Source organism: Bufo bufo, chromosome 5, assembly GCF_905171765.1.
Source record: "Bufo bufo chromosome 5, aBufBuf1.1, whole genome shotgun sequence".
NCBI lineage: Eukaryota > Metazoa > Chordata > Amphibia > Anura > Bufonidae > Bufo > Bufo bufo.
This window is the reverse complement of record NC_053393.1, coordinates 96,588,192-96,611,583: the sequence shown is the minus strand read 5'-3', so window position 1 is coordinate 96,611,583 and position 23,392 is coordinate 96,588,192. Positions and strand designations below refer to the sequence as shown.

General features: G+C 47.1%; 1 protein-coding gene across 2 annotated transcripts in view; it reads right to left on the bottom strand.

Moving 5' to 3' along the window:
• Positions 1-21,439, bottom strand: part of TPD52 (tumor protein D52) — a 92,289-nt gene extending 70,850 nt beyond the window's left edge. The window contains exon 1 of one of the 2 annotated variants that reach the window (XM_040432185.1): positions 21,332-21,439. In XM_040432185.1, coding sequence (XP_040288119.1) covers positions 21,332-21,350 — 19 coding nt within the window. In that variant the 5' untranslated portion in view covers positions 21,351-21,439. Of the gene's footprint in view, positions 1-2,029; positions 2,053-21,331 lie in introns of those variants that run through there. The other variant, XM_040432186.1, reaches the window with a different exon arrangement.
• Between the last annotated feature and the right edge of the window lie 1,953 nt (positions 21,440-23,392).

Sequence of the window (23,392 nt, the reverse complement as noted above, 5' to 3'; positions counted from 1 at the left end):
CTTATACATAGCACAGAATATCACTGAAGTAATCACTTGACACATTTCCTATTGTGGTGAGCTCTACTACTCGGTTTCTAATTGCAAACCTTATGTTCCCTTTTCTGTGATAGTGAAGATACAGTGAGAGGAAAGCGATCTCATTTACTGGTCCCAATGTACCAGTCCTGAGAATAACATTTCATGAAGTTGTATTATCACTGTGTCTTTCCATAATCACTAGGGAAATTTCTCTACGTTCTTAAGCCAAATACAAGTACTAGTAAAAAAAAAAAAAAAAAAAAAAACATGATATCACAATACCCTCATGGCTATGGTCACACTTTTATTACATGCACAGATTCAAGAGAGTGCAGATAGCCCCTATAAACATGGGGGAATTTATTAAACCTTGTATGCCAGTTTTCTGGAGTTAAAAGCTACACTTGCGCAAAATTTTGTGACCTTTTTTGAGGGTTTGCCACTTTTCAAAAGAGTGGGCAACATGGGGTCAAGGCAGCCTCGTACATTTATTATATTTTATACCAGAAAACTGGCATAAATTGCACTTGGAATCTACACCAGCTCCTGACTGGCAAACATTTCATTTCTGGAACATGAGCTACCCCACATTTTCCACATTTATTAAGAGACATGCGTATTGCAATTTGCAGTCCCCAATGCACGGGCAACATACGTGCGGCGGCCGGGACTGATCGAGACCCATTCAACTTGAATGGGTCTGTGATCCGTCCGCACCGTAAAAAATTAGAACATGTTCTATTTTTTTTGCGGTGCGGAAGCATGGACAGAAACACCACGGAAGCGCTCCGTAGTGCTCCCGTGGGGTTCTGTGCCTCCGTTCCGCACCGCAGCTCCGGATTGTGGACCCAATCAAGCACTGTTTGCGGGCCGCAATACGTCCATGGCCGGGCAACGGCTGTGTGCATGAGGCCTAAGACTGACATATTCCCCCCATGGTGTGTACCCTAGGTTGAGATCCTAGAGCAGTGGTGGCGAACCTATGGCACGGGTGCCAGAGGCGGCACTCAGAGCCCTCTCCCTGGAAAAAGTCTGAGTGTACCAATATGCCTTAGACATTTCCTGCCATTCATCAGCGCAGGACGCACCATGAACACCACAGGCAGCGCACTGAATGTAGACAGGCTATTATAGCTACTACATGATAAAGTACATGAAAGATATACTATATTGGACTGTAGGATTCAGGTTAACTTGCCGCGTTGGCACTTTGCGATAAATAAGGATGTTTTGGGGTTGCGGTTTGGGCACTCTGTCTCTAAAAGGTTTGCCATCACTGTCCTAGAGCATATGGACATTATACAGTGGGGTTCATCATCTGGCATACTGAACTCTTTCATTCATTTGAATGGGCGCCTGGTAATACCATGTATCCCCTGCAGCACCCACTGCGGGGGAAATACATCACGGCCCCAAACTTCCTAATTAGCTGATCACTACATGGCTTCATTCTATCTAGGGGTTGTCTATTTAAAAAGGAAAGTGACATCTGAAATCACCTATGGTTTAAATCAGTTTTTCCGGTTAAACATTTAAGTTTTTAAAATTGTTGGTAATTTTTTTGGTTTCATTTTCCATGTCACTAATGTCAGGATCTGTGTGTAGGAGTAAGTACTCCTCCTCCGCTACTTCACCAGCCACAGGTCTACAGTATCTAGATTCAAAAAAGTCTTCATTATGGCAACACAGATCCCAGCAAAACTGACAAAACCTTCCCCTCATGATGAATCTGCCCCATGGTGTTTTAGGAGTTAACAAAACTTGATTAACAGGTTTGTCAATTTTAAAAAGTGTAAACCAAACACAGAAAAGCCTTTGTATATGAGTAATGCACATCTAGGAACAGTTTTCACGGGTTTAATATCTTGCAGATACCAGACTTCCTGTCTACAGTGAAACAACAAGTAAATGAAGCCCCAGAGAAAGGCCAAGTAGCGACCGATAGCAATGGTCCAAAACAAACGCAGGCAGAGGATAGCTGATAATAAAACTGTCTCCATGACAGAACGCAATCATTTCTCCACTGAATAGCAGCTGTCAGGTTTAACAATTTTAAATATGAATATTTTTTAATAATATCAATTTCTCTCATCAGCAGGACTTCTTCACCTGTGGGGACAGCCACTAGATTGACAGAGCCAGACATTCACCCCAGCCCTGACTATTTTCTGCCTGTGCTGTTGCTCTAATTAGCAGGGCAGTGGCTATGCTTCGGTTCAGCGACTGCGCAAGTGCCACTATACTTCAGGGTAGCAGCACTTGCGCAGTTGCTGCTCCGAAGCCGAGTCTCTGCAGGAGCAGATGGAAGATAACACATCCACCGGTGATTGAGGGAACGATTTTTACGACAGTCGTTCCTCCCTCATTCTGTTCTATACATTATTGGCAGCACATCCCAGATTACACAGAGATGTGCTGCCTCCTGTTGAAAGATGCCATTCAGGCAATGAATAAGTGCTTGCTCATTCATCGGCTGCTCGATTCGAGTGTTCGTATTCCTGACAATTGGCCCAAAACTGTGCAGTGTAATAGCACCTTAACAGGGTTCTCTGTGCTTTTAATATTGATGAGCTATCCTCAGGATAGGTCATCAATATAAGATCGGTGGGGGGTCCAACACCCATCACCTCGGCCGATCAGCTGAGTGCACATGCCGTCTCCCTTCTCTCTTCCTGCTGCTGTCTACGGCAAAGCAGGAGCGAGCAGGAAGAGAGACGGCTCATGCACACTGCGTGCGCCATCTCCTCAAACAGCTGATCAGTGGAGGTGTCGGACCCCCGCCGATCTGATATTGATGACCTATCCTGAGAATAGCTCATCAATAATAAAAGCCCGGACAACCCTTTTAAATGTCCGGCCCTGTCAATCTTGCGGCAGGTGGGCGCTTCTTCACCTCTAAGGACTGTCCCCCGCAGGTGAGGTCCTGTTGATGAGATTTTAGATTTTATATTTTTAAAAAGTATTTTTTGCTAAGGTGATTTTTTTTTGTTTTTGTTTTTTTTTACGGAGAACTAACTAAGGCCTCTTTCACACTTGCGTTGTCCGGATCCGGCGTGTACTCCACTTGCCGGAATTACACGCCGGATCCGGAAAAACGCAAGTGTACTGAAAGCATTTGAAGACGGATCCGTCTTCCAAATGCTTTCAGTGTTACTATGGCACCCAGGACGCTATTAAAGTCCTGGTTGCCATAGTAGGAGCGGGGATCGGGGGAGCAGTATACTTAAAGTCCGTGCGGCTCCCGGGGCGCTCCAGAATGACGTCAGAGCGCCCCATGCGCATGGATGACGTGATCCATGCGATCACATGATCCATGCGCTTGGGGCGCCCTGACGTCACTCTGGAGCGCCTGGGGAGCCGCACGGAAGGTAAGTACACTGCTCCCCCGCTCCCCGCTACACTTTACCATGGCTGCCAGGACTTTAGCGTCCCGGCAGCCATGGTAACCATCCAGAAAAAGCTAAATGTCGGCTCTGGCAATGCGCCGAAACGACGTTTAGCTTAAGGCCGGATCCGGATCAATGCTTTTCAATGGGCATTAATTCCGGATCCGGCCTTGCGGCAAGTGTTCCGGATTTTTGGCCGGAGCAAAAAGCGCAGCATGCTGCGGTATTTTCTCCGGCCAAAAAACGTTCCGTTCCGGAACTGAAGACATCCTGATGCATCCTGAACGGATTTCTCTCCATTCAGAATGCATGGGGATAATCCTGATCAGGATTCTTCCGGCATAGAGCCCCGACGACGGAACTCTATGCCGGAAGAAAAGAACGCAGGTGTGAAAGAGCCCTTAAACTGAGGTTTGTTGTATTAGACATTGGCTCACTGTGAGTGCACCTAGACCGTGTCTCAAATTATTTGCTGCAATTTTTTGGCGCATCTGCTTTGAGAAGACTCCACTGTACATTCATGTAAAGGGGCATGGCTTAGATAGAAAGGGCATGGTCTACGATGCTATATTTTTACCAAAACTGCAGGGCAATTCTGGCATGAAATTCCAACGCAAGGTAAGACAACCAAGAGTTGGTATAAAGTTAGACAAAAGTGTCTAATCGTGCACCAAATTTATCATCCCGCCTGAGCAACTGTGATAAACCTGAGTCTAAGGCTACTTTCACACTAGCGTTCGGAGCGGATCCGTCTGATGTTTCATCAGACGGATCCGCTCCTATAATGCAGACGTTCGCATCCGTTCAGAACGGATCCGTCTGCATTATAACTTAGAAAATTTTCTAAGTCTGAAAGTAGCCTGAGCGGATCCGTTCAGACTTTACATTGAAAGTCAATGGGGAACGGATCCGCTTGAAGATTGAGCCATATGGTGTCATCTTCAAGCGGATCCGTTCCCATTGACTTCCATTATAAGTCTGGACGGATCCGCTCGCCTCCGCACGGCCAGGCGGACACCCGAACGCTGCTTGCAGCGTTCAGGTGTCCGCTCACTGAGCGGAGCGGAGGCTGAGCGCTGGCAGGCGGATGCATTCTCAGTGGATCCGCCTCCATAGAGAATGCATTGGGGCCGGACGGCTGCGTTCAGGACCGCTCGTGAGCCCCTTCAAACGGAGCTCACGAGCGGACACCTGAACACAGGTGTGAAAGTAGCCTAAGTTTGCGTCTACTAAAGCTGGCATACAATGAGACTAAAGTTGGCTAAATTGGCCAATTTTGGCCATTTCATCCGACCATCCTTTGAAACTAGCGATGGCTGATTTGGAGGATCATTTGCCATTGTACTTGAGGACTAGGCTGTCTGTTTTTTCTAAATCTGACTCCATGGTCGGCCAGTTTAGTCTGGCATGTTGATGGTTCGTTTGCAAAAATGATCCCATGGACAACTCATCGGCCACAATGCAGCCAATCAAGGTCTTGTGTGGGTGGCTAGCTTTAGCTAATACATGACCCTCCGCTCTTATCGAGAATAGGTAGCATAGCCATCTCTTGATTATTATGGCCACCTTTCATACATTGTTGTACACTGTGTGAGGGGTAGCTTTCTTTCAGGGGATCATCCTCACAGATACGGCTTTAGGACACCAGGTTTAAAGGTCCAAACAGTGCATTTATTGTGGCACACCAGCAAAAGCAGAACAACAAAACAATAAACACTCGCCCGTCCAGGCTCTAACTAATACATTAACGTCCCTGACTCAACTATTAGGTACAGTTCACACCCTGTGAACTGATGCGGCTTTCCCAGCTAATGTCCCACAGCCTCCTGGCTGTACAGAGCACAGTACACCCACTGTCTCCAGTCCAATGTCTCTTGTGGGGGATTAAGGCTCAGTAGTCCACCTGCCTATGGCCCTGTGACCCTCCCAGGCGTCGCTGCATCCCCCAACTCCAGGCTACACCCAGCCTCGTGGCCCCTCAGCCTTGCCCGGCTGAGACCACACACAGAGCCTCTGCTTCACAACAGTCTCACTCTCCCTCCTCAGACTGACACACTGGGAGGTGCTTTATGTCGGCCTGATTACAGCAGGCCTCACCTGCGATCACCTCAGGTGAAAGGAAAACATGCCCTGGAATGAGGGGGTGGATTGGGAGGTCCCACTGCCAAACCTACCATCCCAATCCGATAAAATCCAGCCCTCAATAAATAAAGAAAATAGCTTCAGCAACAAGGTTTGCTGAAGCCAGCGCCATCTTCCTGGACTTTACTTATCTCACCTAGGTGAGATATACACTCTCTCCAGGGCTTCACCGTACACATCACTATTCACATTGCCACAACTGCTAGGAAAATAGGCATACATTTTGTGGCAACTGGGTGATTATATAAAATACGTGTGTTTCTCGCTGGTTACAGTACAGCTACAAATCTCCTGCAGCATATCCAAGAGTCTAATGTATATGCATGGCCATAACTATTGGAGTAGCAGGCAAAGCAGCTGCCACGTGGCCCAACAACTAAGGTAGCTCGTCTCCACACAAAAGTAAGGTGACATTAGTGATAACTATGTATGATGAAAATATTTAAAGTGTTACTCTGGAGTGTTCACTATATCTATATGCATTATCCTTGTACTGTGACATTACTGTGTGCATTATCCCTTTACTGTGACATCACTGCATGCATTATACCTGTATAGTGATGTCACTTTCTGTATTATCCTTGTACTGTGACACCACTTTTTGTGCGGATGGTGGAAGCAGAGATAAGGCCCGCCTGGTTAGCACAAATAAAGTCTCTCTTTAGCTTTTGTCTTCCTGGATGAGGGCTTATTTGCATTCCCTTGCATTGGCCTATCTCCCTGTGTTAACTTGGCAGCCTCCACAAGGAGAAACTCATTTCCCCAAGACCCGTGTCGCAAGCCTCTCACCCAGTCAAAACAGTGCCTTGCTCTGCCTTGATGACAAAAACAGCAGTCTGCAGATAGGTGTCTTTTCGGTTCTGGCTTATATCCCGAAGGCATTGCTCCAGGGCCTGTTTAAAGATCCAGACATTGACATCATAGAGTGGCCATCCCTTAGGAGATGAGCAGAAGGGTCTGACAGCTGCTCACCACATGCTCCTCTGAGCCAAACATTAATATTCCTTGGGGAATGGAGGGTAACCCATGCTGATGATACCTCAGCATAACGCTATATCAACAGAATTAGCCATGAGAAAAAGAAGGTGATTTAAGGGAGCCTAGACAGCGACCATACAATATTTGACTCTTGCAAGATGGTTGGACCAACACGAAATAATAAGAACCGAACAGCAAAAGGGAGAACTAAAACTAGAATGATGCACTTGACCACTCATGCAAGAGAGTCAAATAAAGTCAAGACTACAACTGGCAGCAAGGGAAAAGCTCCCGCCAACCCCTCCCACCGCATGTTATCGGCTAGGGCTGAGACACGTCTACTAAACCCACAGCTCTTACATGACTGCCTGATGAGAGGCGGCTCAGATGAACAAACACTCTTATCCCTTGCAGAATATACAGTAACGCAAGTTGGTTATTCTCCCAGTGGTCATATTAGAGCGGAAGAAGAATCGGCTCCTTCATTTCCTGGTCTTGAAGTCCAGGCTTCTTCTCGCCAGGTACCTGCAGGGTGCATTTGTTATTCGAGTCTTTGGCTGCATCGTAAACTGCTCCACAGTTATCATTGTGTCATGAAGAGCGAGTTTGTTTCCTAAGAAAAAAACCTGATTTAAAGGGTTTGTAGGGGCTTAGAAAAAAATGGGGGAAAAGGCATGGAAGGTGTAAAAACAGTAAAAGAAGTTCTACCTTCTCCACTCCAGCTCCTCCAATCCTCCCCACTGTTGCAGCCATAATGTCATGTTCTTGGCTGCAGCAGTGACGGGCCTGTTTACTGCACACAACCGCTGTAGCCAACCATTGGCCACAGTGGTATATGGCACAGAACTGCTGAGGCCAGTGATTGGCTGCCGTGGTCATGTACGATATACAGGTACGTCACTGCTGCCGTCACGTAATCAAAGCCTGGTCGGGGGCCATCGCTGGAGGGGATTTGAACCAGTGAGCGTACATTCTTTTATTGTTTTCACACCTTCCCTGCTTTGTTTTTTTAACCTGGACAATCCCTTTTAAAGCAATATAGATATTTTATATCAACAATACTGTCAACGTATTACATCAGGTATTCTTTATTTTGATCATTACTTTCCCTGAAAATCACAAAACCTGACGCAGTTTTACCTCTATTGTTATTTAATGACCTTGGAGACCGCCAGACATTGCTCTCCTCGGCAGTCTACCAAGTCCCTCAGCCCTCCAAGGAGAATAATCCTCGAAGTAAGCTTACATGATGAATGCGTGGCATTTCTCTTCTATACGGGTGTACTTGTCAGTCTCACACCCCACATTGGCGATACGTTCTACTATTTATCTACTATTATTTTACATGTTACTGTTTGACATCACTTAAAATCTGTTAGGGTACTTTCACACTTGCGGCAGAGGATTCCGTCGCCGGAACTGCCTGCCAGATCCGTCAAAAAACGCATGCAAACTGATGGCATTTGTCAGACGGATCAGGATCCTGATCCATATGCATTGAAATGCCGGATCCGTCTCTCCGGTGTCATCTGGAAAAACGGATCCGGCATTTATTTTTTTCACATTTTTTGCGCTCTGAGCATGCGCAGACCGCAATGCCGCATCCGTTTTGCCGGAACACTCGAGGCGGGATCCGGCATTCAGGCAAGTGTTCCGAAATTTTGGACAGAGATAAAACCGTAGCATGCTGCGGAATTATCTCCGTCCTGAAAAGTCAAAAAGACTGAACTGAAGACATCCTGAACGGACCGCTCTCCATTCAGAATACATGGGGATGAAACTGATCAGTTCTTTTCCGGTATTGAGCCCCTAGGACGGAACTCTATGCCGGAAAACGCTAGTGTGAAAGTATCCTTACACAACAGGATGATTTCAGCACAAATATGCAATGATTCGTGACTCAATATTTAAAAGTTACAAAAGGCAGATGGCAACATCACAGTTCTAATATATGAAGCTGAGTGTATGTATGTCCACTAAAGGGATCCGCACCGTCACATTTATAATCATCAAATTTTGCACAGCCGCCTCCTGTGACTCGGGGGACGGCATAGACTATGTTTTGAGTGGAAATTTTCACCCCGCACTTTCCAACTATTTGCCAAAAAATACACTTAGTAACCTAACCGCCAAACTACTGTTGTGGCAGTTAGCCTGGATATTCATCAGGTTGCACATAGCAACCAATCACAGCTCAGCTTCTATTTTGCCACAGGTCATTAATATGAGCTCTGATTGGTTGCTATAGGCAACGAAGGACATTCTTAGTATAAGACAGCTTATGTGTGAGAGTTAGGCTACTTTCACACTCGCGTGCGTTTGGTGCGGATCCGTCATGGATCTGCACAGACAGATCCGTTCAGATAATACAACCGTCTGCATCCATTCAGAACGGATCCATTTGTATTATCTTTAACATAGCCAAAACTAAATTGTAATTGAGTCACATGGAGGCATTGACAGAAGATCCTTCATCAAGATCACACTTCATTCCGTCCTCTGGAAGCTGGAGATCCTCATGTATAAAGCCCTCCGTATAAAAGATCTTCATAAGAATACTGGTCTACTGGACCATCTATATAGAGTCCACAACATGGCGCATACACCATTGATATAGGACCGATCCGCTGAGTCCAAAACATGGTACGTTCACCCGGAGCAACTGGGCTTGGAGATCTAGGTTGCAGCAGATTGTACGTGTTGAGCGAAGAGTTGCATGACTGCAATCTGTAGCTTATTTTTCTCACTACCAAAAGTTTCATCAGAGGCATAGTTGTCCAATGAGTCATCCAACAAGTAAGCATACCTTCAATTTCATCAGTGCAGGATTTTCTTTTACTAGAATGAGTCCACCACTACTAGAAAAATTCTAAAAAAAAAAAAATACAATAAAAAAGTTCCCACTTTTGAATATGACATCACTTTTGCATTAGACCAAATGGTCTACCAGATTTCACATACCAAAAGTCCTTCAAGATAAATGCGTCTTGAGGGGAAGTCCCTGTGAATGGGAAACTTTTGATTTGCATGCTATACACTGCCCGCCGTGCATCACTTTCCTGAATGTATTGTTATGGGAAGAGTTGGTAACTAATATTTAGTCAGTTTCAGGATGTAGAAGCAAAGAGAATGACTAATTGGTGGGAGGAATCTACGAGCCCAAAGAAACTGAACTTCAAGGGGTTCTCCAGGAATAAAGACTTTGGGGTTCATTTAGACCGGCGTTTTAAATGCTGATCTTAACACCCCTTTAGCTGTCGGTGGATGCGCCAAATTTATGTAGATGTGCCAGGCCTCTACATAACTTTGGCGTCTCCGCAGCCTGTCTAAATCTTTGCCAGCTCCCTTGCTGGCGTAGATAGACCATTTTCCACACCTAAAACAGGCGTAGAAAATGATAAATGAAACGGGCCTGCTGGCCCACCCCCTTCCACGTCACGCCTCCCTTTTTTAGACCTAGCGTAAGTCAAAAAATGGCGTATATCTGTTAGTAAATTGCCCCCTTTTTCTATCATGCCTGCAGCCTGCCTGTGTAAATAGAGGACTCATACTTACCTGCTCCCCGCCACCCGGGTCCCCTCACTGGCTCCAGTGTATCCGGGTCCCCAGAATGTTTACATTGGGCAGTGCAGGGGCCAATAACTGGCTTCAGCGGTGACATGGCCAAATGTGGCACATCACTGCTGAAGCAGATTATTGTGACCATGCCCATGCACCGCCAGATGTAAAAGCAAGGAGATGGGAATCAGAGGACCTGGCTTCTCACGTAAGAAAAACAGTTCCGAAATTCTGAAAAGAGTTTATCAGTTTGTTGCCTAGTGTAATGTGTCACACACATTTGGAAATAGTATACCTAAAGTGGCCAACCCCTTTAACAGGGATGTCTGATTTAAAAAAAAACATTGTAAAACATGAGGGAATTCTGAGTTAATAGAAGGGACTCCCGTGTTCAGAACCCTCATCTATCAACCAGAGTAACAGCAAAGAGCGCATCTCCCACGATCCATGCATTATGTGGACAACCCATTGATTTCTAACAGCACAATGTAACGCTTTGTTTCTCCTGTGGGGGCGCTGCAGGGAAATTGAACACTTGCTACTGGATTCCCACAGATCACAACTGATCTCTGACTTAGACATATTTAGTAGATGTTACTAAGCAGGGTCTGAAATGCGTCAATCATTGTAGTAAAAGGTGACAATATCACACCATATACGTATAGCCTTCCTTCATTCCCTCCTGAAGGCCTCAAAGCAAAACCCCAAAAATGGCTTCCTAGGTTGGTGTGAGGTACGGGTACATATTATATTAATGATAGCTAGTTAGACAGCAAAGACAGAGACAGGTTTCAGTAATCTCAGATAATACTTATCCTTTCACTGATTGCTACAATATTAAGAAATGGAACCAACTCCCAATGACCAGGTGCTTGTACTTGTTACCTAGTCTGCTTTGAGGCCTCCAGAGAACTGTACCTCATGATCTGACTATACTGTAACTCCAATTCTCCACTGCTGTTACTCTCATCGTCCCATTGTGAAACGCAACCCACTGACACTTTACGCCTTTTCCACTATATGGGAACTGGCTACATTTTTTGTACCACAACTGAAGAGGTTCTGAGCGAGCCAAGCCAGTACTATGAAGGTCAGGTAACCCCACAGCTGACAAGTGACGGGTCTGAGGAAATTTTAAAAAACAGAGCTACCAGCTGCATCGAGGTGCCACCATATCTATAATGGAATTCAAACTACCTGGCTCCATACCAGGAAGAGTAAGGCTGGTTTCACACGGGCGTTGCGGGAAAAGATGCGGGTGCGTTGCGGGAACATGCGCAATTTTTTCAGCGCGAGTGCAAACATTGTAATGCGTTTTGCACTCGCGTGAGAAAAATCGCGCATGTTTGGTACCCAAACCCGAACTTCTTCACAGAAGTTCGGGCTTGGGATCGGTGTTCTGTAGATTGTATTATTTCCCTTATAACCATGTTATAAGGGAAAATAATACAAACTGAATACAGAATTGCATAGTAAAATAGCGCTGGAGGGGTTAAAACATTTTTTTAAAATAATTTAGCTCACCTTAATCCACTTGCTTCGCGCAGCCGGCATCACTTCTGTCTTCACCTTAGCTGTGTGCAGGAAAAGGACCTGTGGTGACGTCACTCCGGTGATCACATGGTCCGTCACATGATCTTTTACCATGATGATGGATCATGTGATGACCGGAGTGACGTCACCAGAGGTCCTTTTCCTGCACACAGCTAAGATGAAGACAGAAGAGATGCCGGCTGCGCGAGCAAGTGGATTAAGGTGAGCTAAATTATTTTTATTTTTTTTAACCCTCCAGCCCTATTGTACTATGCATTCTGTATTCAGAATGCTATTATTTTCCCTTATAACCATGTTATAAGGGAAAATAATAATGATCGGGTCTCCATCCCGATCGTCTCCTAGCAACCGTGCGTGAAAATCGCACCGCATCCGCACTTGCTTGCGATTTTCACGCAGCCTCATTCACTTCTATGGGGCCTGCGTTGCGTGGAAAACGCACAATATAGAGCATGCTGCGATTTTCATGCAACGCATAAGTGATGCGTAAAAATCACAGCCCCATAGAAATGAATGGGTCCAGATTCAGTGCGGGTGCAATGCGTTCAACTCACGCATCGCATCCGCGCGGAATACTCGCCCGTGTGAAAGGGGCCTAAGGGAAAGCTGGTACCATGCAGTGGAAAAGTGGCCTGACTCATCCTGCTGTGTACAACCTTTTCGGATCTAAAGGGCACAGTCCCAAAGGCTGTAATAAAACTGTGAGGGGTATCATCATCTGAGACATTTATGACTTATAAATAGTATATGACATGAATGTCTGATAGGTAAAGGTTCTTCTTTCAACCAATACCATCTTAACCTCCTCAGGACCCGCCGTACGCAGGATTGCATCTTTGCGGCGGTCCTGTTGTTCTGGGTGGACGCGCCGGTGCGTCCTCTCGCGAGACGCGAGATTTCCTGTGAACGCGCGCACACAGGCGCGCGCGTTCACAGGATCGGAAGGTAAGCGAGTGGATCTCCAGCCTGCCAGCGGCGATCGTTCGCTGGCAGGCTGGAGATGTGATTTTTTTAACCCCTAACAGGTATATTAGACGCTGTTTTGATAACAGCGGCTAATATACCTGCTACCTGGTCCTCTGGTGTCCCCTTTGTTTGGATCGACCACCAGAGGACACAGGCAGCTCAGTAATATGTTGCACCAAGCACCACTACACTACACCCCCCCCCCCGTCACTTATTAACCCCTTATTAGCCCTTGATCACCCCTGATCACCCCATATAGACTCCCTGATCACCCCCCTGTCTTTGATTACCCCCCTGTCATTGATCAACCCCCCTGTAAGGCTCCATTCAGATGTCCGCATGATTTTTACGGATCCACTGATAGACTGATCGGATCCGTAAAAATCATACGGACGTCTGAATGCAGCCTTACAGGGGAGTGATCAATGACTGTGGTGATCACCCCATATAGACTCCCTGATCACCCCCCTGTCATTGATTACACCCCTGTCATTGATCACCCCCCTGTAAAGCTCCATTCAGATGTCCGCATGATTTTTACGGTTCCACTGATAGACTGATCGGATCCGTAAAAATCATACGGACGTCTGAATGCAGCCTTACAGGGGGGTGATCAATGACAGTTGGGTGATCACCCCATATAGACTCCCTGATCACCCCCCTGTCAATGATCACCCCCCCTGTCATTGATCACCCCCCTGTCATTGATCCCCCCCCCCTCTGTAAGGCTGCATTCAGTCTTTTTTTGGCCCAAGTTAGCGGAATTTTTTTTTTTTTCTTACAAAGTCTCATATTCCACTAACTTGTGACAAAAAATAAAATCTCACATGAACTCACCATACCCCTCACGGAATCCAAATGCGTAAAATTTTTTAGACATTTATATTCCAGACTTCTTCTCACGCTTTAGGGCCCCTAGAATGCCAGGGCAGTATAAATACCCCACATGTGACCCCATTTCGGAAAGAAGACACCCCCAGGTATTCCGTGAGGGGCATATTGAGTCCATGAAAGATTGAAATTTTTTGTCCCAAGTTAGCGGAACGGGAGACTTTGTGAGAAAAAAAAAAAAAAATTCCGCTAACTTGTGCCAAAAAAAAAAAATTTCTATGAATTCGCCATGCCCCTCATTGAATACCTTGGGTGTCTTCTTTCCAAAATGGGGTCACATGTGGGGTATTTATACTGCCCTGGCATTCTAGGGGCCCCAAAGCGTGAGAAGAAGTCTGGTATCCAAATGTCTAAAAATGCCCTCCTAAAAGGAATTTGGGCCCCTTTGCGCATCTAGGCTGCAAAAAAGTGTCACACATCTGGTATCGCCGTACTCAGGAGAAGTTGGGCAATGTGTTTTGGGGTGTCATTTTACATATACCCATGCTGGGTGAGATAAATATCTTGATCAAATGCCAACTTTGTATAAAAAAATGGAAAAAGTTGTCTTTTGCCAAGATATTTTTCTCACCCAGCATGGGTATATGTAAAAAGACCCCCCAAAACACATTCCCCAACGTCTCCTGAATACGGCGATACAGATGTGTGACACTTTTTTGCAGCCTAGGTGGGCAAAGGGGCCCACATTCCAAAGAGCACCTTTCGGATTTCACTGGTCATTTACCTACTTACCACACATTAGGGCCCCTGGAAAATGCCAGGGCAGTATAACTACCCCACAAGTGACCCCATTTTGGAAAGAAGACACCCCAAGGTATTCCGTGAGGGGCATGGCGAGTTCCTAGAATTTTTTATTTTTTGTCACAAGTTAGTGGAAAATGATGATTTTTTTTTTTTTTTTTTTTTTTTCATACAAAGTCTCATATTCCACTAACTTGTGACAAAAAATAAAAACTTCCATGAACTCACTATGCCCATCAGCGAATACCCTGGGGTCTCTTCTTTCCAAAATGGGGTCACTTGTGGGGTAGTTATACTGCCCTGGCATTCTAGGGGCCCAAATGTGTGGTAAGGAGTTTGAAATCAATTCTGTAAAAAAATGACGAGTGAAATCCGAAAGGTGCTCTTTGGAATATGGGCCCCTTTGCCCACCTAGGCTGCAAAAAAGTGTCACACATCTGGTATCTCCGTACTCAGGAGAAGGTGGGGAATGTGTTTTGGGGTGTCATTTTACATATACCCATGCTGGGTGAGAGAAATATCTTGGCAAAAGACAACTTTTCCCATTTTTTTATACAAAGTTGGCATTTGACCAAGATATTTATCTCACCCAGCATGGGTATATGTAAAATGACACCCCAAAACACATTCCCCAACGTCTCCTGAATACGGCGATACCAGATGTGTGACACTTTTTTGCAGCCTAGGTGGGCAAAGGGGCCCACATTCCAAAGAGCACCTTTCGGATTTCACTAGTCATTTACCTACTTACCACACATTAGGGCCCCTGGAAAATGCCAGGGCAGTATAACTACCCCACAAGTGACCCCATTTTGGAAAGAAGACACCCCAAGGTATTCCGTGAGGGGCATGGCGAGTTCCTAGAATTTTTTATTTTTTGTCACAAGTTAGTGGAAAATGATGATTTTTTTTTTTTTTTTTTTTTTTCATACAAAGTCTCATATTCCACTAACTTGTGACAAAAAATAAAAACTTCCATGAACTCACTATGCCCATCAGCGAATACCCTGGGGTCTCTTCTTTCCAAAATGGGGTCACTTGTGGGGTAGTTATACTGCCCTGGCATTCTAGGGGCCCAAATGTGTGGTAAGGAGTTTGAAATCAAATTCTGTAAAAAATGACGAGTGAAATCCGAAAGGTGCTCTTTGGAATATGGGGCCCCTTTGCCCACCTAGGCTGCAAAAAGTGTCACACATCTGGTATCTCCGTACTCAGGAGAAGGTGGGGAATGTGTTTTGGGGTGTCATTTTACATATACCCATGCTGGGTGAGAGAAATATCTTGGCAAAAGACAACTTTTTCCCATTTTTTTATACAAAGTTGGCATTTGACCAAGATATTTATCTCACCCAGCATGGGTATATGTAAAAAGACACCCCAAAACACATTCCCCAACTTCTACTGAATACGGAGATACCAGATGTGTGACACTTTTTTGCAGCCTAGGTGGGCAAAGGGGCCCATATTCCAAAGAGCACCTTTCGGATTTCACTCGTCATTTTTACAGAATTTGATTTCAAACTCCTTACCACACATTTGGGCCCCTAGAATGCCAGGGCAGTATAACTACCCCACAAGTGACCCCATTTTGGAAAGAAGAGACCCCAAGGTATTTCGTGATGGGCATAGTGAGTTCATGGAAGTTTTTATTTTTTGTCACAAGTTAGTGGAATATGAGACTTTGTAAGAAAAAAAAAAAAAAAGAAAAAAAATCAGCATTTTCCGCTAACTTGTGACAAAAAATAAAAAGTTCTATGAACTCACTATGCCCATCAGCGAATACCTTAGGGTGTGTATTTCCGAAATGGGGTCATTTGTGGGGTGTTTGTACTGTCTGCCATTGTAGAACCTCAGGAAACATGACAGGTGCTCAGAAAGTCAGAGCTGCTTCAAAAAGCGGAAATTCACATTTTTGTACCATAGTTTGTAAACGCTATAACTTTTACCCAAACCATTTTTTTTTTACCCAAACATTTTTTTTTAATCAAAGACATGTAGAACAATAAATTTAGAGCAAAATTTATATATGGATGTCGTTTTTTTTTGCAAAATTTTACAACTGAAAGTGAAAAATGTCATTTTTTTGCAAAAAAATCGTTAAATTTCGATTAATAACAAAAAAAGTAAAAATGTCAGCAGCAATGAAATACCACCAAATGAAAGCTCTATTAGTGAGAAGAAAAGGAGGTAAAATTCATTTGGGTGGTAAGTTGCATGACCGAGCAATAAACGGTGAAAGTAGTGTAGGTCAGAAGTGTAAAAAGTGGCCTGGTCTTTCAGGGTGTTTAAGCACTGGGGGCTGAGGTGGTTAAAGGGGGGGTTGTCCCCCGAAAAATATTCTACAGTTTTCAAACCAGCACCTGGATCTGAATTCTTTTGTAATTGGATGTAATTAAATATTTTGTATAGCTACTGAGTTATTCAATAAAATATATCTGTATAGTGTCACTTCATTTCTTATTTCTTTGACCGTCTCACTGAAGAAGGCCGCACATGCTCAGTTTCATCTTTCAACTGCCTCCTGAGCTGTGATAGGGAAAGCATGGACACGCCCCCTTAGCTCCAGCAGAAAGGACACTCCCCTTAGTTACCAGCTTGATATAAATCTAGCTGAGCAATGAACGACGAGATCTCTGGATCCATGTGAGGTACAGGGCTGGTTCTAGCTTTGTTAGAAAGAGATTGTCACGTACTATATGATGTATGATTTTCATTTTTACATTATTCATGGGATAATCCCTGTAAGCTAGTTTCACATATGCGGCAAGAGAACAACCTGCAGGAGATCTCTGGATCCGGCATTGGCGGATGGTATGGTGTGCGCAGCTGATTCTCAGCATATTTGCTGGGTAGCAGCCGGATCTCTGCTGGACCCCATTAGAGTTATGAGGCTGGCAAGCATTCCGGTACCGTCCGACAAACCGGATCCAGAGTTCTGTCAGGATCTTCTATGCTGGAACAGCTTGCTGGATCTCTTGCCGTGTTTGGGAAACTAGCCTTAACCAAGCATCGTTCCAGAACCACATCCATAGACGGCCAGCGCCTTCACATGAGGGAGATGTTGTTGCAGAAATGTCTGTGACTGAAAATCAGTTCCTTTTACCTAAGGCCTCATGCACACGACCGTTCTGTTTTTTACGGTCCGCAAACCGCGGATCCGCACAAAAACGGAAGCCGCCCGTGTACCTTCTGCAATTTGCAGAATGGAACGGGCGGCCCATTGTAGAAATACCTATTCTTGTCCGCAAAACAGACAAGAATAGGACATGCTATATTTTTTCTGTGGGGCCACGGAACAGATTCACGGAGTGCTGTCCGCATCTTTTGCGGCCCCATTGAAGTGAATGGGTCCGCACCCGAGCCGCAAAAAATGCGGCTCGGATGTGGACCACAAAAACGGTCGTGTGCATGAGGCTCGCAGAAATCCATGTGCTTGCCGCTGATTCAGAGGATTGAAAGCGATTTTCAGTTGCAGAATTTCTGCAGGTCCAGGGATCCCATTCTCCTGACATACGTGGACCCAGAGAAGACCCTTAATACTCTTCCTCTGCTCCCGAGTGTGTGCCACTCCTCATCTGTCTACTACATATGGGCATCTACATATAGGCATTTCAATGGGGGCAGCACCTAATAGCGTCATGGGATGCAGGCAACAAGTCCTACCACCCCTGACATGATACATGGCTGACAACACCACAGATAATATCTCAGCAGGAGGCCGCCGTCAAAAGATTAGCCATTATAAGATAAAGGAAAATTCCCGGCGGAGCAGTCATCCATGTTTCATCATTTCCTGATGACTGGCTCAGCCAAGGCCATCTACTATATGACATGAATTTCACTCAGTCTAGAGAGAAGAAGGGGATCAGCACTCACCTTTTGACACCAATAAATCTTCACTTTATCACCATTAACAGAATACAGACAGTTGCGACGCGTTTCGGCTAAACAGCCTTTCTGAAACGCGTGAATTCTGTTTATGGCGATAAATTGAAGATTTATTAGCATCCAAAGTGCGTGCTGCTGATCCACTTCTTCTACTTGGATGTACGGCCTGCAACCCAGGGTACGATCACCACCTTCCTCCAGAGCGCCGACTGATTATTTCCACTAATTCTAGAGGTAAAGGAGAAAACAGAAATCAAATATTGGAAGGGGTTAAGTCCTTGGTGAAAATCCGCCACAGAAACGCCGCAGATCAATTTTTCTTGCGGAAAACAATCCACAGTATCCGGATGAGACTTGTACTGTAATCTGCTGTGGATTTTCTGTGCTTAAGGCCTCATGCACACGGCCGTTGGGCGGTCGTGGCCGTATTACGGCCCGCAAAGGCGTGTCGGCAATCCACGGCCGCCGGCCGTGTGCATCACACACATCACGGATGCGGACCCATTCACTTAAATGAGTCCGCAATTCCGGAGATGCGGAACGGAGTCACGGAACGGAACATCGGAAGCACTACGGAGTGCTTCCGTGGTGTTTCTTTCCGTTGTTCCGCACCGCAAATAAATATGACAGGTCATATTTTTTACGGTGCGGACAGACCACCGACCCATTCAAGTTGAATGGGTCCAGCCGGCTGCACGGATGTTGCCCGTGCATTGGGGACCGCAATTTGTGCATGCGGCCTAAATCTGCATTTTCATTATGTGTGAACCCTTAAGACTCAGGCACACGACCTTATCCGTATTTCAGTTCGCAAACCACGGATCCGCAAAATATGGATACCTTCCATGTGCACTCCACATTTTTTTTTCTCCCCATTAATAGAAATGGGTATTCATGTCCACAATAATGCCCTGAAAAAAATGCAGATCGGACATGGATCCAAAATACCGCCGATCTACTGAACTGTAATCACTGCATTAGGCGATAACAATTCAGTAGATCGGCAGCGAGACTGGAATAAATCATTATGATGTGGTGGGTTCACTTCACAGGAGCAGCGTTCAGGCCTGGAAATACCGCTCACACATGGAGCACGTTTACCGGAACTAATACACTCGTCTGACTAGCCTTACAATGATCTATTGCTGCTAAGGACAGATATAGAGAACCATCATCAGGGTCCCTGGCTGAGTGGCTGTTGCTGGTTCTTGTCACTGAAACCATCACGCCGATGCCTGATGCCGTTCCTTCTTTTCTTCCTATCTTAAGCAAGAGAGAATGGCAGCATGATCCTCCTGATTTGCTAACGCTGCTGTGATAGTCGGTAGGGGTAGGTTCACACATAGAAAAAGGGTCAGGCTCTCCTGAGCTACCAGCTGAATGGGCGGATCCCACACCGTTGCTCCGTTTCTCTCGGCCAAGCTCTGCTAGGGCTATGTTCACGTCTCTGGTGAACGTTTCCAGCACCTGACCGTTTTCAGCATTGCCAGATTCAACAGATCACCGCCGGGTCCCTATTGACTGTAATGGGATCCAGCGGTGATCCAGCCACTTTCCTCCATAAATGCCGGGTTTCAGTCAGACAAATATCACTGCACGCAAAAGGTTTTTGTCCGGCCGGATCATCTCTAAGGCCTCATGCACACAACCGTTCCGTTTTTTTGCAGTCGGTAAATTGCGGATCCGTAAAAAACGGAAGCCGCCCGTGTTCCTTCCGCAATTTGCTGAACGGAACAGGCAGCCCATTGTAGAAATGCCTATTCTTGTCCGCAAAACTGACAACAATAGGACATGCTATTTTTTTTATTTTTTTGCAGGGCCACGGAGTAGTGTCCGCATCTTTTGCGGCCCCATTGAATTGAATGGGTCCTCACCCGAGCTGCAAAAACTGCGGCTCGGATGCGGACCAGAACAACGGTCGTGTGCATGAGGCCTAATGGTGATGTGAACGCAGGCTAACCTGACGACAGCACTGACGTCACATCAAAAATACATGACCAGTGCAGCCAATCTCTGCCCTTTTCAGAGCACCCAACGAGGCTAGTGATTGGCTGTAGCGGTCATGTGTTGTTGACGCGACATCACTCCTGCAGCCAGGTGAGCAGAGCTTGGCCGGCAGAACCGGAGCCACGGCCAGGTAAGTAATGATCACTTCTTTATTGTAGCTGGATGCCCTATATGTTGTCTGCTTTCCTCCCGAAACGGGACAATCCCTTTAGGCTCCATTCACACGTCCACATGAGTGAGTCCGCACCCGTTCCGCGTGTGCGGTCCGCATCCGTAGTTCCGTTCCGCGGCCCGGCAAAAAAGATAAAGCATGTCCTATTCTTGTCCGCAGCCACGGACAAGAATAGGCATTTCCATCACAGCGCCGACCATGTGCGTTCCGCAAAATGGCCAGTGTCCCAGATTTGCGGACTGCAAAACACTTGCGGACATGTGAATGGACCCTTATTGTGATTCACCTGCAAAAACTGAAACTGCGTCAGACCCCTGGCAATATCATACGTACCCTAAGTGTCTTTTAGGAACTGAACGCCAAAGTGCAAGATAATAAATCCAGAGGACCAAACCTTCCAATATCTATCACCGCACTCCACATCTGACAGGTTCTCTACAAACGCGCAATCCCTAAAACGTCCTGGATCTGAAAAATCCCATAACCCCTAAAATCCTGCAGGCGGCGCCCTCCATGGCTCTAGGCCAGGCACTGCATTCCCCCAGAGGCAGCCCTGTCTGTGCCCACAGCTGTCAGCAGAGAAGGGGAGCCACATCACAAGGGAAGGGGGAGAGGAGGAGGAGACAGGTGCAATGGGTTAAAGGGTTAAAAAATAAAGGGGGAGGAAACACGCAGGCACCGATCCGTATGTCTGCAGCAGAGAATGCTCAGGGTTTGTCAGGGAGAAACTAACTTTGCTTCAACACACAAGCAAAAAAAAAAATGAAAAACCACAAATCTGGACAGACTAGTGCGGCAAGTTACACGTAGACACTTGTGTACATTGTGCCATCATCTACCAGCGGCATCTGCATTACAGCATATAAGTAGTTAACACCCCCAGGGTGGGCAGATGAGGCACTGTTATTATATGTCGGTAACCAGTGCAGAGCTGCAGGTAGGTACCAGACCTCAGAAGCCAGCAGACTGTACGGACAGTGGACGTCCCGTATTGTCCTTTTAACCCTTTCCTTCCCCGAGCACTTACCTTGCTCCGCACGCTCCATGACTGCTGGCTGACTGGTACTACAGCAGCAACAACCCCACACAGCCCGGCTCTGACTGCTCTGCCGCCCACTGCCGGCCTGACATCCCCACCTCCTCCCCGCCCCCGTCCCGGGCAGCTCAGCCATGATGACGGCCTCCCTCGCTCACTTCCATTTTTTTTTTTGTCAACTTTACTAAAACAGCTGAAGCGACAGAAGCCTCCCAGCTGTGCCCCCGGTGGTGCCGCTCCTCCACAACATGGTCATGGAAATGGCTGCATTCATATATTACAGACGCTGAGGAGCCAGTGCAGAGGATGGGAGTGGTCGTGGCCCCTGATGAGACAATGTGTCCTGTGTTGTACTCCCTCAGGCCATTGCTCCCTGGGGATCGGTGGTGTAAGGGTACTTTCGCTCTAGCGGCAGTCCTGCCGTATCCGTCCTGCCGCTATCTCGTTGGACCGCCGCTCCGTCCCTATTGACCATAATGGGGATGGGGCGGAGCTCCGGCGCAGCACGGCAGTGCACGGCGAGAGGCCCCCGGACTAAAAAGTCAGACATGCAGTACTTTTTAGTCCGGCAGCCTTTCGCCGTGCGGATCCGTCCTGCCGCTAGTGTGAAAGTAGCCTAAGGAATCAGGCCAGAAATAGAAGAATACAAGTCTCTCTTTACTAAGTGCAAAATAGGAGTTGTAGTACATCCAGCAGCAGGGGCGGACTGACCATTCGGGCACTCAAGCATGGACAGTTAATGATTAGTGCAGGCGCCAAGTGGCGAGATGACTTGATCACCTCGCCACTTCACTTGCTATGGCTGCCGCAGCGATGCCCAGTGCCTAGTGACCCTGCTCCCCCTCCTCCTGTCACCCCACTAGTAACCCTGCCCTCCCACTAGTGACCCTGCTCCCCCCTCCTCCTGTCACCCCACTAGTGACCCTGCTCCCCCCTCCTCCTGTCACCCCACTAGTGACCCTGCCCTCCCACTAGTGACCCTGCTCCCCCCTCCTCCTGTCACCCCACTAGTGACCCTGCTCCCCCCTCCTCCTGTCACCCCACTAGTGACCCTGCTCCCCCTCCTGCTGCCACCCCACTAGTGACCCTGCTTTCCACTCCTCCTGTCACCCCACTAGTGACCCTGCTCCCCCCTCCTCCTGTCACCCCACTAGTGACCCTGCTCCCCCTCCTGCTGTCACCCCACTAGTGACCCTGCTTTCCACTCCTCCTGTCACCCCACTGGTGACTCTGCTCCCCCCTCCTCCTGTCACCCCACTAGTGACCCTGCTCCCCCCTCCTCCTGTCACCCCACTAGTGACCCTGCTCCCCCTCCTGCTGTCACCCCACTAGTAACCCTGCTCCCCCCTCCTCCTGTCACCCCACTAGTGACCCTGCTTTCCACTCCTCCTGTCACCCCACTAGTGACCCTGCTCCCCCCTCCTCCTGTCACCCCACTAGTGACCCTGCTCCCCCCTCCTCCTGTCACCCCACTAGTGACCCTGCTCCCCCTCCTGCTGTCACCCCACTAGTGACCCTGCTTTCCACTCCTCCTGTCACCCCACTGGTGACTCTGCTCCCCCCTCCTCCTGTCACCCCACTAGTAACTCTGCCCCCCCCCCTTCCCCCCACAACAACACTAGTGACCCTGTGTGTTCCTGCACTGAGAGGAGCCTGGCTGGAGTGTGGTGAGGCTTAGCTGTGTGTCTGTCCCTGTGTGTCTCTCTCTGTGTCTGTCACCATCACCATGCCCACAGTGTTCCTATGTCTTGACGCAGCTGCATCAGGACATTCTGTGCGGGGCAAGAAGAAGAAGATGGAAGAGGAGGCAGCGCCGCCAGCATGAAGTCCGTGGGAGAGACACAGGGAGGCACACTAAGGACGTAGGTAACACTACCACATGATCTACACTAGTGTTATCTGTGTTTTTACATAGGACCAGTGATGGCCAGTTCGCATTGTTCGCCCGCGAACACATGCGGGCTGCCATCTTTTCTCACAAGTCCGGCGAGGCACAGGTAAGCCTTTACCTGTGCCGCGAACCGGTCTGAAACAAATGCGGTCAGCGGGAGC